We start from the raw sequence: 18,122 nt of genomic DNA on the forward strand, positions 1-18,122 counted from the left end.
ACTCATCTACACCCCGGTCAATCGCACTGGGTGCATGAGTGCCGATGTTTCATCTGAGATCAACTCTTTTAGCCTGTGATGGCTGCAATAGGGGTTTGTCATATTCTGCGCATTTCTCCGTCACCTGACTGAGAGAAATGTGATGCGACATGTAGACCGTGAGCGTGTACTATTCATCGACATGACAGTGACGTCCGCTTCCTCTGCCATCCGAAGACACTCCTCTAATGCTCCTTAGATGCACGGGGAATTTTGTTCGCTTGCATCCTGCTCCTATTTATAAACGGGGATAAAATCTGTTTTGTTTTCTTTGTTGTCTTATTGACACTAGCCTCACACGCATGGCAAATTGTCTGGTGATTGTAAGAGAATCAGCCAGGCGTTCTGTGCGAATTCGATCACAACCCACATGAAACAAAATGCAATGTGTGCTTCGCGTTATCTCGTGCATTGTATTGCTTATATTTGACTATATGACCTGTAACTAGGCGGAAGTTCCTTTCTCGTCAGTTTACAAATTATATATTTTGAATTTATTGTATAGCCTAAGTTTACTGTATATTTGAGTAATGTACCTAGGGCATGCGGATCCGAATACAAAAAACATATTGGTTTCGGAAAGAACTATTCGAACTTATCGAATAGATGTAAATATGTAAAAAGGTGACCGCATTCAGGAATCGGGGAAGAAATATTCATAAGGCGAGTGGCAGTATTTTTTTCTTATATCGCATAAGTGTAAAAGCTGCGAGGAAAAGCAGCCATGCCCCGCCGAGAGAAGGCATTATCTCGCACAGCATCAGAACGAATCTGCAGCGATTAAGAGATCAACCTTTGATGAAGCTTTACTAACTCTCCCACTTTACCAAGATTTGACTGATTAACGGCAACCAGTTTTACGGAAAGAATACGTAGATCTGATGCAATCTTGCTCCTTTAGAACTCCAAAGATTGTCCAGAGGAACACGGCTGTGAGGCTGTAGCCACTAGACCATAGTCTGAACGTTGGGTGTGACACCGTTTCACCCGACTATCGTCATTCACTTCAGTCGTTCTACTTGTTAAAACACCACACGTTAGTCACGCACCACATATACTGTATTGTCTGTCAATGTTTGCAGACTCTAGTGATATTCATCCGGTTATGGTCTTCAAAGGTTGCCACTGGCACTGAATCCACCGCACATACTTTTTAGTCATGGAGTCGTGACGATGTCATTTGCTTAAGCCACAGCTTCCGCTTCCTTCCTTCTTCCTGTTCCTCTGTATACACCGGCACAGTCACTGAGAATTGACTATGAGGCACCAAGTGCTATTCTTTCTTCTTCCTCCAACACCCATCGCTCACAGTTGTCCATGTGTTACAAAATATGTTATTTGATGCTGCAGCTCTATTGTTGCAAGGACATCCGCGACATGAGAGAGATGCTCAGCTCATGGATGCTTTCGGGGTGTGATGTTCTTCATGAACATGGGTACAAGCTGTAGTCTACACGGAACTGTGTTCGCTGATCGACGCCATTGCTGCTGACGATGTAGAACACGAGTGGGCCTTGGACAGACACTGTAATGGAAGGAAGTTGCGCCAATGCAAGCAGTTAGTTATTTTTCTGTCTTAGACGGAATTCAAATATTAACATTAAAGTTAATCGAAAATCAATGCGAAATGACGCTTAGGCGTAAGAACCGCATGCCTTTAGGTTCCGGTCACTACCTCGACGAAATCCTGCTTCGAGAGCAACGCCTCTGTGCCCCGGATGTATAGTTTTGACACAAAAAAATATGTTTAGTACAGTTACTCGTGCTCGGTTTGAAGCGTGAAGTCAGGTCTTCACCCCGAGAACAGCTGAGCGCAGAAAAGGGACTGACTCGATCATTTATGTTATTTTTGTTGCGTGCCCTTGGGCTCCTGACACCTAATGTAAAAAGAAAAAAAAAACACGTCCGTTCTTGTGCACAGACATCTACGCTTTCGCCTTATGGTGTCTTTATTGTCTGGGCCTTAAACATTCTTGCCATAAATACCAGAGGAAGTAGAAGGTCGGCACAGTAACAAGAGAAAAATTTCGGCTATAGCTACCAAGCAGTTTAGCAAGTGAAGGAAGGTTTAGAAAAGGAAGTGTAAAATAAAGGGCCTAAATACGCAAATCACAGAAGCAAGAGACCTGCAATACCGTAACAATCTGTCCCGTAAGATCGACTATCTCGCAGAACCGATCACAGCCTGCCAAGTCACCACCAACAGTGCCCATTCGTCGAAATACACTCACTGTGCAGCACCACGGTTCGGTTCCCACCGCAGATTCTGACGGGCGCGGCCAGACCTCTCCGGCTGTCGAAGCCAGGTGGCAGTTGAATGAAGTTGCTCCGGCACTGGGGCCCATCGTTGTCTTCATCGTCTTCTTCTCCGGCACCGCCGCGACCAGCCGATGACTCCGCAGGGTACCGGGACACGGTGCGTATCTTGAGAGAGATGGCCTGGAGCCAGGTGGGCCGCGCGATGCACACAGCGTAGCTCAGGGACCGCACAAAGTGCAGCGCCTCTTCCGAGTAGGCGAAACTGCGGAAGGAGCCCCTGCATCCGCCGTGGTGCTGCAGGCACCCGGGTTGCGCTGTGGCGCAGAGACACGTTATTAACAGGCAGAACATATGCCAATGGGCGTTCGGGAGGTACATCATGACATAATATCGTCATCGCCATCAACTAGGGTCAGCATTGTGCAGAACTTTAGTGAACTAGAATACTGTTAATACGTCGTTATCAGCGTATCAGAGTTGCCAGCTTGTCTTGCGAGGATGTACTGGACCTTGTTTTGTACCTTACAGTACAAGACCTGTACTACCTTGGGTCGCTTTAGGAGCTGCGAAATCACGTCCGTTGAGGTACTCTGTCATCAACTTAAGCGGTTCCTAGCTATTGGACGTGCCCACCCTAATGGCACAATAGTTTTGGAGGTGATGTGGAGAAGTTTTATTATGACTTGGTATGGGGGAAAGGAGTTTCAGTCATAAAATAAAATTACACATTGGTTGCTTCTGCACAGCAGCAGTAAAACGCGTGTGTACGCTGTCGAAGCTGTTAAATAGCCTTAAGCCTGCCTTTCAACACAGATTGCTTAGGACGCTGTATAATGCCGCCGTGCATAATGGTGATTGTTCCCTGATTGCAGTGTGAGTTCGGGTAATCAGCCTGACTTTACTGTTATAATCCCGTGCCTATGTTTTAATTCATACCCTGACGTTTACAAAGTTGTTACCCAGGCAGCACAGTCAATTGGCCCAGCATTGCCACTGTGTTGGCAATGTCCGGCCCAACATATGACCAACACATTGGCAACGTAGTACCACGTTTGGGCCAATGGTTTGTGCGGCCTGGGCAAAAACTGCCATCATTGAGTTTCTAGATGAAGTGAGATACAACGGAGGCGATTTTCTCACCCAGCTTGGCGCTTCCGCAGCTGAAGAGGACGATGCGGACAGACCAGCGTCTCTGGAAGCCCGGCTTCGGTGCAGTGACCTTTAGAGAGAGAAGACTTCGCTCCTCGCTCTCAGGGAAGTGTAGGACCACTGCGGATGAAGTCGCGACGCGTTGAAAGAGAGCGCTACAAAATATGCGCGTTGCTGAATTTCGACCACCTGGGGATCTTTAACGTGCGCTGACATCGTGTGCTGTGCGATGTCAGTGCACGTTAAAGATCCCCAGGTGGTCGAAATTACTCCGTAGCCCTCCACTACGGCTCCCCTTTCTCTCTTTCCACTTTCACTCCCACTTTCACTCCCACCTTCCTCCCTTTCCTTACGGCGCGGTTCAGGTGTCCACAGAGCAAGTGTAACAGATACTGCGCCTTTCCCTTCCTGTGAACCAACCAACCAATTTTGTCCAAAATGACAGAAATGCCATTGCTGAATTTTGAATATGGTTGTTGTAATTGGATGAAAAAAAAAATACTGCGTTATGTTACTCGATGGAGTGTTTGTGAACACTGCACAAGTGAAAGCTGTAATGTATGCAGGATAAGACGAAAGTGTACCACGTGTTTCAAGGCAACCGGCCGCAAATCTGTAAAAAAGGCTTTTTGAGGTACGAAAACGGCTTGTCCGTTTTCGTATCAGTGTTCAGAACATTAGAAAACAGGGGAACAGTGTTAAATGGTAAGTTGGTAACTCCAGTTTCTTAAATTCTTCTTAACTTCTTAAATTTTACTTAACTTCTTAACTTAATCTAAAATTAAGTTAACTTCTTAAATTTTACAGTTAGGTGTCCGATCTAGTTCCTATTTTGGATTTTTAGCAAGAAATTAACAAACCATATCAGTTTTCAGAATTTCGAAAACACGGATACTTTAACTGCTGTCGCTAACAAATTTCTACTGTCGCGTGCCAAAAGACACGTTTTTTTTTTTCCGTGCTCTGAGCTCTGTCCCCAGCGCCGTCACTTAGTGGTACAAGTTTCACGCTACCTTCAAGGTTTCTAAAATTTAATATGGCTAATAAAAATGGCCGATTGTAAATCTCTCATCGCGACGAGATGACTATAAATGGTAAAAATTGTTAATTATCCGATATTAGTTCGCCAGCCTACCAGTTAGCATTATTCCTCTCCTCTCTGATTTCCGCCAACACCGGTACAACTGTGTCGCAGAAACTATCAGGTATCAAAAGCTGATTCTTAAAAATTACTAGCCAGCTTTCTTGAAACCACTAGTATTTGACAGCTTTGAGCGGCGCTTTTTGAAGGCAGTCGTGCTCAGGGAGAGGAAACTCGACCGAGAAAAAAGAACTGAAATGAGAGTTCCGGAAAATGTGATATTCCGGAAATTCCGGAAACTTCCTTACCGTGTTGTCCGGCGTTGTGTCCGCACAGTTCAGGCACGTAGGTGTCGCTGCCGTTGACAAACACCCTGAGCGAGTCGTTGACGCAACGACCCGCCACCGGTGGAAGGAGCCGGAACTCCTCCAACTCCAGGCGAAGCTGACACGTGGAGGACGGCAGCAAGACCGTGAGGGAAACGTTACCCCCTCCGGCGAAAGGAAGCGGGAACTGGGGCTGGACGAAATAGGAGTTGTTGGACAGCGTCGTCGCCACGTTGTCTCGAGCTTCGTCTGCAGTAAAGAGCGAAAAGGTGCCACTCTTGTAAATGTTCATTCACCCAGACTTTTCTATATGAGCCAGATATTGCGTACCATGGAGGAAAAAAATTACATGATTGCACCTATTTTCGCTTAAAGGCTTACTGGCGAAAACCTTTACTCTTTCTCCTCTTCCTCTGGCTTGTGCGTTCACGTGCTCGTTATAATTTCATGACTTTCTTTTCTTTGCCTTCGTCATCAGTACTTGTTGCGACGTCTTTACCGCTAAATTGTGCTGACGTCAGAACCTATTGCGACGTCTCGCTGAAACATCTCGCGGAATCTCGCTCACACATCTTGCGGAATCTCGCTCACACATCTCGCGGAATCTCGCTCACACATCTTGCGGAATCTCGCGGACATACCTTGCAGTCGCGAGATATTCAACATGAGCCTAGAAAGGCTTTCGCCTTAGTAAGCCTAAAGAAAAATTCTTTGCTGTCCCTGAGATATTCAACATGAGCCTAGAAAGGCTTTCGCCTTAGTAAGCCTAAAGGAAAATCATTTGCTGTCCCTTTGCAAGTGACGTATTTGACATCTTGTCCTACTGTGTTCCCGCATTTATAATAACCTCAAGAAATTTATGCGCGTGCAGCCTAAGATTGAACGTGCCACCGGGCATTGTTGATCGTGTGGCTTTCGCTTTAGCTCTGGCAGCAAGGCTACCTGTGAAGTTCCTACACGACGTCGCTGGCTTTACGGGACAGTTGAAGAAGTATTCATTTGATCAGACATAACCGTGCGACACAAAGGTTTTCCTGGCACTCTGCAATTTTACACTTACCAGCTGCTTTGCGAGTACAAGCATAGAAAACATTATAAACCCGCGATTAGTTTACAAGCGGTTCAACCTTTTCCAAGCGTTTGCGAGATGAGTCAAAAGCCTCGATAAGGTTACCGTAAGTTATTGAAACAGCGGGAAAAGACTTCCGAGATGAACAGGCGTCTGAACTCAATTTACTCTAGATTATTTTTGCTGCTACTCCGAAGAATGAGTTTTACTTAAGCCGAAGCGTCATATGCAATACAATTCATCTGGATAGTGAAAAGGAGTGGAAACGGAGAGCGGTTGGCGGTGAGGGGGTATACAGAGGTCCTTATAGCTAAGAGATGAGGGGTGGAGTTGAGATCAGGCTGGCGAATGGTGCTTCTGCAAAGGAGGCTGCTGGCTTTACAAAAGGTAGAGCTGCCGAACCTTTTCTTTTTTTTTTTTAATACCACGACGTTCTGGGATGAGCAATCGAAAGTGTTCACAAAGCAGCACCAGTCACAAGCAGCGCGATACAGCCTTGCGAGGGCTCCCTCCACAGTGCGATGTTGATCTCGTGAGAACTGGCAACCTTTCGTAAAGAAATTATTGCAAAATGTCCTAATGCACCGAAAAAGCACTCGCAAAGAAGTCGCCGAAAAGTTAAGTTCGCGCACTGCTGATCAATCGTACGCGTTCGCGTCACCACCACAGGGTGCCATCAGTTTCGTGAAATGTGCCGGCAAATTTTTGCGACTCACAGACGCAGCAGACGCCGAATCCGTCGGCGCATTCGCCCTCCCGCGTGCCGCGTGAGAGGCGGCAGTCAGGCAACGATATACAGCGGCCGGTGCGGTTAAGCTTGCTCTCGCACTGCTCCACGGCAAAACCCATCACCGGAAAAGGATTCCACGACTTGGTCAGCAGGTCTGGGTTCACTGCGCAAAGAATGAAGAGAAAGTGGAGTGCGGAACCCGGGATGAAAGATCCGAGTACGTTGCCAAAGATCGCAAGTAGAGCAGCAACCAACCGAACCACAGCTACATGACACCCTATCCAGCACGAAGCACACCTTGACACAACGCAGCCTCAATTCAAACCACTCATTCTGAACCAAAACATCAATACAAGAAAAAGGAAACATACATTATGGAGAGATCGGGAGAGTAAAACAGCCTTTAGATAGTAGCTCCATATTTTTTCCAAAACACATGCATACCCACACATAAATAGAGAAAGCAACTAAGGCATGAAGGATCAATCAATCAATCAATCGATCAACCAATCAAGCGATTAATTCTTGCAAACTCTCTTTCAGCCCCTGTTCACTGTCGTAGTAATATAGTATTTGCATCGTTATATACAAACCCTGACATGGGCAGTTTAAATAAATGCTCTATCTTCCTCTCTCTCTCTTCCATTATTATTAAGGACGAGGACAATGATTTAGCATTTGATGGGGCAGCGACGTCTCTTTAAAGGAACACCCTCTCTTGTTTTGCTTCACACAAAGATGAGTAACAGATTATTTCTTTTTGCACTTATTTTTCCTCTGAGAAAGCCAAGCACCGAGTTATGGGTGAAGCTTGTGTGCATTGCAACGTCTCTATTTACCGGCGTGTACTGGGAACTAGAACCTGCCTTTCCTATCTGCGAGGTGGATTCTCAAACCCCTAGGAGAGTGTTCCGGTTTATATTAACCTAGCCATTATACGAGGCGCATGCTCAAACGACTAGAACAATGCCGTGGCGCTTAATAATACAAACGTAAAATTTAGCGATCAGCACAAAGTGGCAACGAAAAATACGTCGAATAGGAAGTAACGATGGAAAGAAATATAGAAAATACATAGAATATGAGGTATTCTTAAAGATCGCAAAATTAAGAAATACAACGACAGAATAATTAACAGCCGCAAAACTGTAACTTATAAATTAATGTAACAATTGAGAAAAAAACTAATAGCAATTGCATGCTCCTCAATGTTTGGAAAATTAGGTTTCAAATCAAGAATTTTAGCTCACTTGAGAGCGAGGAAATCGAGACTTTCACTATTTCAAGCATTAAATCTGCACAGAGCGACTCGTCGTCCGAAGTGCACACGGTGTCACAGCATGGTCACGTGGCGAAATTCGGACCGCTTATGAGTTGTTTAATACATTGTAGAAGTTTATCGGGGAAGTTAAAGCTGTAACTCTGACAATGAGAACAAATTACGAGGGCATAATGAAGAATTAAAAAGAAAAGAGAGTTTCCCAGCCCACACGTACAGCAAGACGCATAGCAGGCATGTAACCACGGGAACCCTGCCAGTTGACGTTGCTGATATGCTTGTGAATCGCTAGCTTATGAACTCTCAATCCGAGAACGGTCAAGAGTTGCGGTTCTTCTGGCTGGCCGAGGAGACCTGTGCCGTTCAGAGACGGCTCTTTATGCCTAAGAAGTGTCTTTGAACTTCGGACCACCCGTGAGAAAATATCTACAGGCAGCCAGTATATTGTCTACGAGCTGTCTAATTAAATTTTATGCATTGTTGCAGAGATGTTAACATCACTAACACTGCCAATTCCTCTCTAAGGCACCGACTGTGGGTTCATGAGAAACTGCATCAGCGTGAACTGTGGGATTAAATTTTAGTTAGTGAAAGAGCTGGCTCTGTTAACATCTGCCTCCTACCCCCGTACGCCATATGACTGCAACTATGAGAGTAATGCAGGGAAGCCTTTGTTTAGAGCCGCAAGGGGAGAAAAATAAAAAAAAAATAAAAATCACGCGGCAATTCATTTCTAAGATGAATAATCTGTTCACTACCTGTGGAGGTGAGTAATTAATATCTTCAGAATTCCTGACAACCGTACGATGCCGTAAGGCATACCCGTGCACAGGGCCAATCCGAATGAATGGGGAACACATAGTGTGCGACTATGCCGTTCGCAAAGCTTAATCACTGGTCTCTTGTTTGGACCTTGGTAAAGGTATAGATACTTATTATTTTTTCTTTTTGCCTCCTAAACAGTCTCGACCTTACTTTCGCTTAGACGATGACGTACTGTTTGATCTCGTAGTCTATGCACCCGCAGTCCACAATGTGATAGCTCAAAGATAAAACATACGAAATTTCCGGCTTTTTGTGACAGACCACGCGCTAATGTAATTCCAAGGGAAGGAAAGCGTAGCAGGGGGCGGCAGAAAATTAGGTGGGCGGATGAGGTTAAGAAGTCCTCAGGGGTCAACTGGATGCAGCTCGCACAGGACCGGGTTAAATGGAGCAATGTGGGAGAGGCCTTTGCCCTGCAGTGGGTATAGTCAGGCCGAGGATGATGACGAGCTAATGTAATTTCTATTCCACGGTGAACCATATGAGCCTCAAAAAAACAAAAAACAAAATGAAGCTCACTCCCGCGTTACCATTCGAGATTCGCCTATATTTTTACGCGCGTAAAGTCAGCGCATCGTTTTTGATAATATTCGCTGACGACGCAAATTGACAAGAGCCAAATCACAGTGAGCAGCTTTTAAATTCACTCACCCTTCAACCTCCTCCCCTGCGGCGCGCCGATAGCCGAGCCGATGATAACAGTCGCAATCACGAAGATAACTCCCGTTATCTCCGCCAGCGTTTGAACGAGCCTTGACCGACGCCGCCCCAGAAGCACTGCTTGAACAAGCCGGGGATCCATTGCTGCGGTGATAGCTTCAGCAGAGGGCGTTGCGATGACCAGCCCACTCTGTTCACACAGTCGCACGCATAACAGTCGCACTAGATGCTTGCAGACATGCTCCGGTGGTGCGGAATCGTCGATGTGCCCGTGAGCAATCGTGAATGCCTTAAACACTTCACTCTGTGTCGTTGGTAGGCGAGGGCTTGTTCTTGTCCTCACACTGCAACGCAAACAGCTGTCTCAAGCCTGGTTTTCAAACTCTCGAACACAGAAGGGATAATGCTGTTTCAAAATCTGTTTTAAGCTATCACTACGCCCCCTGAATGCGCACCAACAGTTCCTTCACGAGACAACGCTTGGATTAGGGACCAGTGTTGCTCTTATCACTGCTAATCTGGAAAAAAAAAAGAGAAAAGAAAAACGTGGGCAGGCAAACAAAGTGACAAAAGGCTAAGAATGAGAAAACATGGCTCATATTATGTTTCTTTTTGTTCTTTTTTTTGTGCCACTCGGGTAAGCCATACAAGAAATTGCAGCACGCGGCTGCGATGTCGGTGTTTTAACAGTGGTGTTGTGCTGCGTGCAGTTTGGTAACGCGCGTGGAAAAAGTGGCCTATAATAATCAATAGCCACGATCAGTTGTAGTTCTAACAATAAATGGACTACGAATACAGGTAGTAGTTGCCGCCTACGAAAAATACGAGGGAAATGAGGAGAGTGGGAAGTGCGCTTCCTGCAAATATTCGTAATTATCAGTGATTTAGGAGAGCGTGTTCGCCTTCACACATGCTCGCGGCCGCGTGCATAGCCATTTGCTAAAGACGATAGGTCGAGTGTTTGTGACACTTCGGTCGTGACAATCTTTCATATTTAATGTCGCAACTCGGCAAGAAATGACGGTAGGCGTGTCGGGATTCCTGCACGCATACTTTGAATTTGCTTTTCGATCATTCGAAGAATTTTTCAAGCAAGCATCACCTTCTGAAGAATCGCTGTCTCTTACATTAGCGGAAGGTATCAAGATATTGAATGTGAATTCATTCCGCGGCATGAGAGCACACCTTTACTAAGTAGAGGCATTTATGCATCCACGCCTACCTTGTTCGTCGGTGCAGGTGAAGCTCTTTGAAGAAGGAACTCGCCTTAGTGCAGCGCTACACTTCACCGGTTGCATACTCTGCTCTTGTAATCGGTCGCGAACACGAAAAAACAGCAATACGAAGACGGCCCCGCCAGGTCACCGGAGGACGCTAGCGTGCAAGATGCAGACCCGGCAGTCGTCCTCCGGCGAAGCCTTCCGGAACGCATCTGCACGTGCTTCCCGCCGTGTGTATCCGGACGGGAACCGCTCCGAAAGAGCAACTCCTGCGGAGCGCCAGAGGGGGGTGAGGAGTCCGATCGGTAAAAGCAAGGGCAAAATGTCCAGGAGAGAATGAAGGGACTCAGATTGAGAGAAGGCTCGGAGAGGAAGACAGGCGAGAAACCGGAATGGGTTGTGGTCAGCTCTTGAGTGCCGAAAGCGCACCTTGAAAGTGAAAGTGGAAAGAATACAAAGCTAAACACAGGTGAACAATTTGCGTCGCCGGACGGATGATGCTCGTGAAGGGGGTTTCGGAGCAGAGAGGAGGAGGGTGTGGTTTGCTTTGTTCGGGATAGGGGAGAGTGCTGGCTCAGATGAAAAGGCATTGAAGAAGAGTTTGCGGCTGAAGGCGCGGCGGGCTGTCATCTTTTGGAACGAAGAAAGAGGAGGTCGGCTGAACTCATCTGGGCGTTATCCGGGACCGGGTCTTTGCACCTGTTTTTAACCCCGCCGGCTGGCAGGCACTATGCTTCGGCTCGCAAAAACCCATTTTCTGGCCCTTGCCTCCCAGAGACCTCTAACTGCATCAGTTTGTTTTGTTTCGTTTTGGACCATCACGCGAAACGTGATTTCAAGTGTTTTTTTTTTAATTTTTTTTTATTTCAGTTTTCCAGTGGCGCCCGTACAGTGATCTTCATGAACGACGATGCCGCCGCCTTCGTACGCAGTCGCAAAAAAAAAAAAAAATAGCTGTTCTCTTATTGGCCATTGTGAATGTTATTCAGGAGTTCCACTGGAAAGAATACGCGCACTGGTACCGTGAGATCCAGATACTCATTCTTTGTTCTCATGGGGCAAATTACTTTTGCATTGCCGGATCTGTCAAATGGGAAAGTTATATGGCAGTAAATAATTTCAAGGCGCATAAGTTGAACCTCCGACCCCCCCTCCTCCTTCCGTCTGTGCAATGTCTCTTAGTCTTAGCTCGGGGTAAATTGATTAGGGTTTGAATGCCAGTGAAACCGGGTAGGAAGGAATCTTGAGGTTGGAGACACATTAAGAGAACACGAATTTAACTGCTAGAGCGAAGTATTACAATTTTCCGGACTTCAAAGCATTCGCGCAAGAAAACAGGAGAAATAACCGTCATCAACCACCATAAAGGGGAGATATTTGCTGCTATAGAAGGAAAGCTGCCCAGCTAGCTTTTCCAATATTTTGTAACTGAAGAGGAGAGGGGTTTGGTACGGGAAAGCAGATTTGGCACTGGCACTTCTTTCAGAAATCAGACAGATAATACGCTAAACGGCACTACTTAGAATTCAACGACGCGAGGAAGCCAACGAACATTAGAGATGAAAGCTCGCAGCTCTTGCATTTTAGCTTTCCGTATGGTAATCCTCCATTGTAGCAAGAATGGATCTTTAGCAGTTAGTTCAAACACCTTCCTTGCATTGGCATTAGGAAGTTAAACTTCATTCACGTTAGGAAGAATTCTGATATGACCTATTAGTCGCAATGAAGCAAAATTTTCGAAATTCTAATTGAAAATTAGTTTTGACAGCAGCTTACGTGAACTGCATATTCAGAAAATGCAGCAGAAGAGAACTGCATTTCGAACGTGCTAAGCTTTTCTGCACGTCCCCCCCTTGCGCCACCTGCGCGCAAGTGAAGAACAAGGTGTAGAGTATTGCTGATATCTTGAACATGTAATTGTGAGAAACTAATATAGCCCCAAGGGATAAAGCATGAATGCAGTGATTATCATAGCCGACTGTTTCTCTTTGAAAAGATATGATTTATAAATTTTTTGCCCGATCTCGTAAACTATTTCCGATTGCCGTAGAAAACTAAATGAATATACCAAATATCTGAAAGTCCCGCACTTATTTTGAGTGTTTAGCACCCACGTGGCATGTGGTTGAAGTAGGGGAAACTAGAGGAGTCTTTTGCAGATTTTTTACTTTGCCCATTTGGCAAGCCTGAATCACAAGAAAAAAAAGGGGGAGGGATAGGGATGTGAGATATACAAAGGACACCTCCTCACCTTGTTCGATTTTAAACCACACAGTTTTTCTTTACCGTAGTTGTCAGTCAACTCACGTAACCAATGCAAGCATACCGCGTGCAGTGTAGTTTAGGCACACATAGTTCGTTCCCTTTGAACGTCGTCACAGGTGTAGTTTTCGCATTTTAATACCTTGTTTCTCTGCTGAAGTACGGAGAAAAAACATTAAATTTTCTCGTTTTTGAAATCTGAGTTTTTGCGATCTCTCAGTGCTTGTATCAGTAAATCATGGGCACGTGTTTGCATTCTGCTTCAATCGTGATTTTTTCATACATTCATGCACATGACATATTTTATGTCATGTGCATGTCATGTGTATATCATGTGTATGCCATGTGTCAGCAGCGCTCCAGGCTACCCAGGAGCGCTGCTGCACCGGAGCCTCCACGCCGGACTGCCGACCTGCCGATGTTCACCGGGCTGTTCGCTTGGTACGGGCCATGATGATCTCGCCCCCACCCCTTCCCACGTCTCATCTCCCCTTGCCCCGGCCGCCAAGAGCGCCGCCGCGACATTAGGCCGGCATAACCCGCGTCCGGTATCCCCCTCCCCAAGAATATCCCACAGCACCTAGAAGAAAAATTTTATGTGAATTTAGGCATTGTCAGCGCAATCGAATGAAGAAACCGAAGCAGGTCCCGAGTGAGCCTTTTGTTTTGATCTCCATCGCTTTGCACTCACTTACCTTTGTGTTCGAGGTGTTCGTGGTGCTCACCGAGGGATAAATTCCGTCCAAGCCACCAACAGCGTTGCTTCAGTGTGAGGCATCGTCGTACTACGCGGTGCTTAATTCAATATATCCAAGGGCATTCTCTGATTCCAGCGTGTTTTTGCGGACGTGATCTCTCAAGCGGAAAAGGTTCGGTGTGGTCGGTTGCACGAACGTAGGCCGTGGTACACGACTAGGGGCCTGCGCGCTCCTGTCTAAAGGGGATGTTGTATCAAGGACGCAAACGTGATAGGGAGGGTCTGTTTCTGATGCTCAAGAAAAAAATAAGATTGCGCAACAAAATTGTTCAAGCGACCAGACATAAAAATTGAGCTGGTGAAATCGTTTCAAGAAATAGGCAGCTGTGAGGCAGTTAGAAGATAAACTATGCCAATTAATAAAAAAGACCTTCTTGTTCCACAGCGCTGCGTCTATGAACGGAATTTCAAGGTGATGATCCCGTTACAAACTTCTGATTTATCGGATCGACTAGCTTTTGTACCATCACCGTCAAAGTATAAAAGATATTCCTCGCAATAAGAAGTCGTGATGACTAGGAGAATTTTTTGGTCATCTGCAGGTCAAATTCTTGAGAGTAAACTACAGTGACCCTAGACAATAGCTGCGCAGTCTTGTGGTAGCCGTCTGCGTTAGCATATAGGTTGTTAGCATATAGGCATATAGCATATTCTCATTGCTTGGAGCAGCGCTCTCTTAAAGAAGGTATTTAAAAGACGTCACGGACGCCATTTTTGGTGCAGAGTCCAGCTTCTGCATTGCAAGTAGGAGCAGGTAATGATAAAGCGTTTAGTATGCTTGAAGCCTTTTGCCGTGTTGCATGTGCCACAAAATGGCCGCCAATGTGATGTAGGTGCATACTCGCTAGCTGAGCGCGGAAGAGGGTACGGATTGGGTTATAATCCGTGGTTATCAGCGATGATATAACCTTTTGTAGAAAGGCGACTGCAACATGCGCACCCAATGAAAGGGTGTACACGACCTGGACGGATGGATGGAATACAGGAGCGTCCCCTTTAAAACGGGGTAATAGCAGTTGCTATCATGCTCGTTTTTTATTTTTTTTTTATCCCTATATCGGTTGTTTGAGGTCGGCTAACTATACCACCATTCAATTTATTCAATTTTTATTGCTACATTACTAACATTATGCGCGCTCTAACATTATGCGTAGTAACTAATATTTAGTTATACTAAAGTTACACTATTATGCCACTTTTCTGCTTTTAAGCCACCAATCTTCCAATCGCTTTATGCTAGCTTCCACCGCAGATTCATTCACACGACCACTGGTATCTCTAAACCCCAGGGCCTCAGGAAGAGTGACTGCGCCTGCATCGACTTCTGGATGGATACCATCACATTCGAGTATTAGATGTTCAATTCTTTCTATGGATTTACCTAATACTGCACATGTGTCCTATTCTTGGTTAAATTTCTTTTTGTAACTGCATGCTCTAAGGCACTCTAATCTAGCTTCAAAAAAGTAGGTCATTGCTTTTTGAGATATCAAAAAAAGCTTCCTTCCTGATCTGCCTTTTCCACTTTTCATATAGTTCTACACTGTTTCTTTTCCATAAAATTTATCAAATTTTTACCTTCTGTGTTTTCCATCTGTTGTTTAAAGCTCTTTATCCATCCTTCCTTGTGAACAGCATACATACTGGTTAGTTTCCTAGTTCTTTTACTCCATTGTGAGTCAACGCTTTTAAGGTATAGGTATTTAAATACTTTAGCTGCCCACCTGTTACTATCGAATTTCCTTCGGCATTCCTCATATAATATTTTACTCTGAGCTTCCCGTGTTTCAGAAGATGCCCAGCCCATATGTCCCTGCACCGCCTCATTTGTGGTTTCACCGTGAGCACCGAGCGCCAATCATCCGACGGCTCTCTGATTTATTTCTAATCCCGACTGCACCTCTGTTTTTACGCACAAAATCGCATTTCCGAAAGTAAGTCCGGGCTCCATAATTCCTGGCAGCGTCCACCAGAGTCCCCCGGCTTGCTCTGCGGAAAAACTCGCGAGCAACGAATACGTCTGTTGCGAGATGGTATCGCAAGTTCACTGGCCGGGTACTGTCGTATTTCTATTAATACCTTAGCTCCCTGTATTTATTTATATTTATCTTCAAAGTCTAATTTATGCTCCCGAATCCACCTTTTTTATCCTCTTTCTCGAAACCAAGCTATTCTTTCATGGAACTCTTTTTTTTTTTTGACGTCCCATTTCACAAATTTCTTTTTTGAATTTTCAAACAATAGTAATTTTAGCCTGATACTTTATTGTTAGTGTTAGCCGCAAACATTTTCCTTCCCGAGTAATAATCAATTTTGGGGGTGCGTGAGTGAATCATCTGGAACCACCAACACTCTCAAAGGCAGAGCCTCAAAGCCAGAATAGAAAAAAAAAAAAAAACGAAGTCCCACGGCGTTGGGCGCACCCATCGCCACCATTCTTTTGCACGTGCCTCCACAAGCACGAACGCACGAGCGAGCCGGGCGCCCGCTGCAGGTCTCCGACGCCAGCGCTCAGGACACCGAGTTCTTCGCTCTGGCTACGCTGCCTTCCGCAGCCTAGTTCCTGTCGTTTGCTGGTGTCAACCGTAGTCTGGTGCCTGCTGGAGCCTGGTGTCTGCTGTAGCGTGGTGTCTACCGGAGCCTGGTGTCTGCTGTAGCCTGCTGTCTGTCAGAGCTTCCTGTCTGCCGGAGACTGGTGACATCATTGCAAGCCTTCAAGCACCCTCTGTGAGGTCAGCTTGCGTGGTCGCTTGGGCAATGCGTTGAGGAGGTTAAAAAGCTTTAGGCTTAGGTGAAGGCTTACAAAGGGCATTGACTGCATAGGATTAACAGTTCTTTACAGTTTGTTGTATCCTAGAACACCGCGATCATTTGCAGGGCAGTGAGAATGGTCCTCAAACTGGCTTCAATCGGGAGGGCCATGTGAACTTCTACTGGAGCCTTAAGATAGCGTGTCATTCAGCATTGACAGCTCGAGTTTGGAAGCCCCGCCTCAAAGCGTGGCTGTTCGGGGATCCACTTTGAATTTTAGATTTGAACATGTGCCTACCTTTTCGTAACGGGCGGTTTATATGGAAAAGCTATCGCAAGTGCCCTAGCCGAATTACGTTAATAACCTTACAGTCTCCGCGGAGGTGATAACGATGATGTTATCATATTAGAGCAGCTTAAAGCAGAATAGTCGCCTTCATGTTTGGTCGTGACGGAAATAACAAGGTGGCATAGCGAGCGACCGATCGCTGACATTGCTGGCCTATGCGTGGCACAGACTTTTACCACGCCTCCATCGCTGTATCCAGTACGACCAAATATTGGGCTCGATTGGCCCCAATACTTAAGGTATAACCAATGCACCTTGCAGTTGAATTGACTAAACAGGAAAAGGACGGGGAGAGCTCTGCATACATATCAAACGCTTTGTCGGGCACTATCGTTGATCAGAGCCGGTTCGCCTAGAGGGGAATTGGTGCACGATGCGTTTGTGAAAGTAAGTGGCATAGTGTTAGAGGTTTCGTTACGACGTGCATGACGTCATGAACGGTGCGTGCTGTTCCGCACCAACTAGCCCAGCTGTCTTCTTTGGTATTCGAGTCATAATAGTCGTTGGCCTAACGCCGGTACGAGAGGTTATCTTTGATGACATTCTGCTAGGTGTGATAAACACCTGTTAGGCAGGCGTACTTCAATTACTTGAGCAATCTTCTGTAGCCGGACTTTGTAGTCGGAAGAAGTTGACAATAGCCCGAGTTACACTTTTCAATACATGTTCCGACTGCTGCGGTTAAGTGCCCGGGAAGAGATTGTATGTGGCGTGCGTACAGCAACTGTTTACTTTACCCTTCCAATAACTGGTCGCTCGTTTCAAACTAACTTGCGAAGAAATACTAATTTTTGAAAAATATATTTGCCCCTCCCGAGCTTAGTTTAACGCTTACCACCGCTGCGCTGCCATCGTCTCGATGGTGGCGGCACTAGTAGCGTGGACGCGAAACTCGTGGCATGCCACAGCTCTGCGGAGAAATATAGCCGGATCGATAGTACCGATACGCCGGCTTTTTCAGCGAATAATTGATCAAATTTCAGTAGGAAGCTCGAAGTAGATACGAAATATCTCCAAGAACAAACTGTCAGCCGCGACGGTTGTAATATACAGAAAACAAATTGTCTGGGTTTCCACCCGACTGAGCCTAGTTTACAGATCGGTACCTCGGGTGAGACATGGTTTGATGTGGTCTAACTACTTCGTAGCTGTCTGCGAACGTTAAAAAAGTGTAGTCGAAGCACTGGTTCTGGCACGCGACTCCTTCAGGGCTGTCTGCGAACCTTAAGGACATCACAGCCGGGCCTTGAAGACACGAAAGTGTCGATGGCATTTTGAAGTGGGGGTCCTAGGAAGCGAGCCAGATGGCCAGCGGTGTCAGTGGAGGAAAAGGCTAGGAGGCAAGGGACTGGTAAAGGCTGTGTAG

The 18,122-nt window shown here is 46.0% G+C and overlaps 1 protein-coding gene across 1 annotated transcript; it reads right to left on the minus strand.

Annotated features, from left to right (window-relative positions):
• Nucleotides 1-10,856, minus strand: LOC146173638 (uncharacterized). Its single transcript, XM_084585009.1, has 7 exons — nucleotides 10,640-10,856; nucleotides 9,409-9,935; nucleotides 6,640-6,816; nucleotides 4,837-5,103; nucleotides 3,439-3,567; nucleotides 2,271-2,612; nucleotides 1-1,564 (listed from the first exon to the last, which is right to left on the minus strand). The coding sequence occupies exons 2-7, from the start codon at nucleotides 9,557-9,559 to the stop codon at nucleotides 1,464-1,466; spliced, it is 1,167 nt and encodes a 388-aa protein (XP_084441135.1). The 5' UTR covers nucleotides 9,560-9,935; nucleotides 10,640-10,856; the 3' UTR covers nucleotides 1-1,463.
• Between the last annotated feature and the right edge of the window lie 7,266 nt (nucleotides 10,857-18,122).

This window comes from Amblyomma maculatum, chromosome 11 (genome assembly GCF_055883805.1).
Source record: "Amblyomma maculatum isolate TAMU_Amacu chromosome 11, ASM5588380v1, whole genome shotgun sequence".
NCBI lineage: Eukaryota > Metazoa > Arthropoda > Arachnida > Ixodida > Ixodidae > Amblyomma > Amblyomma maculatum.

Excerpts from the sequence above, each read along its gene's own strand:
- LOC146173638 (XM_084585009.1), bottom strand. The coding sequence starts at position 9,559 with ATGGATCCCCGGCTTGTTCAAGCAGTGCTTCTGGGGCGGCGTCGGTCA. Across the intron at positions 6,817-9,408 it reads GCAGGGGAGGAGGTTGAAGG|TGAACCCAGACCTGCTGACC; the intron begins GTGAGTGAATTT and ends TTCTTTGCGCAG. Across the intron at positions 5,104-6,639 it reads ATTCGGCGTCTGCTGCGTCT|ACGAAGCTCGAGACAACGTG; the intron begins GTGAGTCGCAAA and ends TCTTTACTGCAG.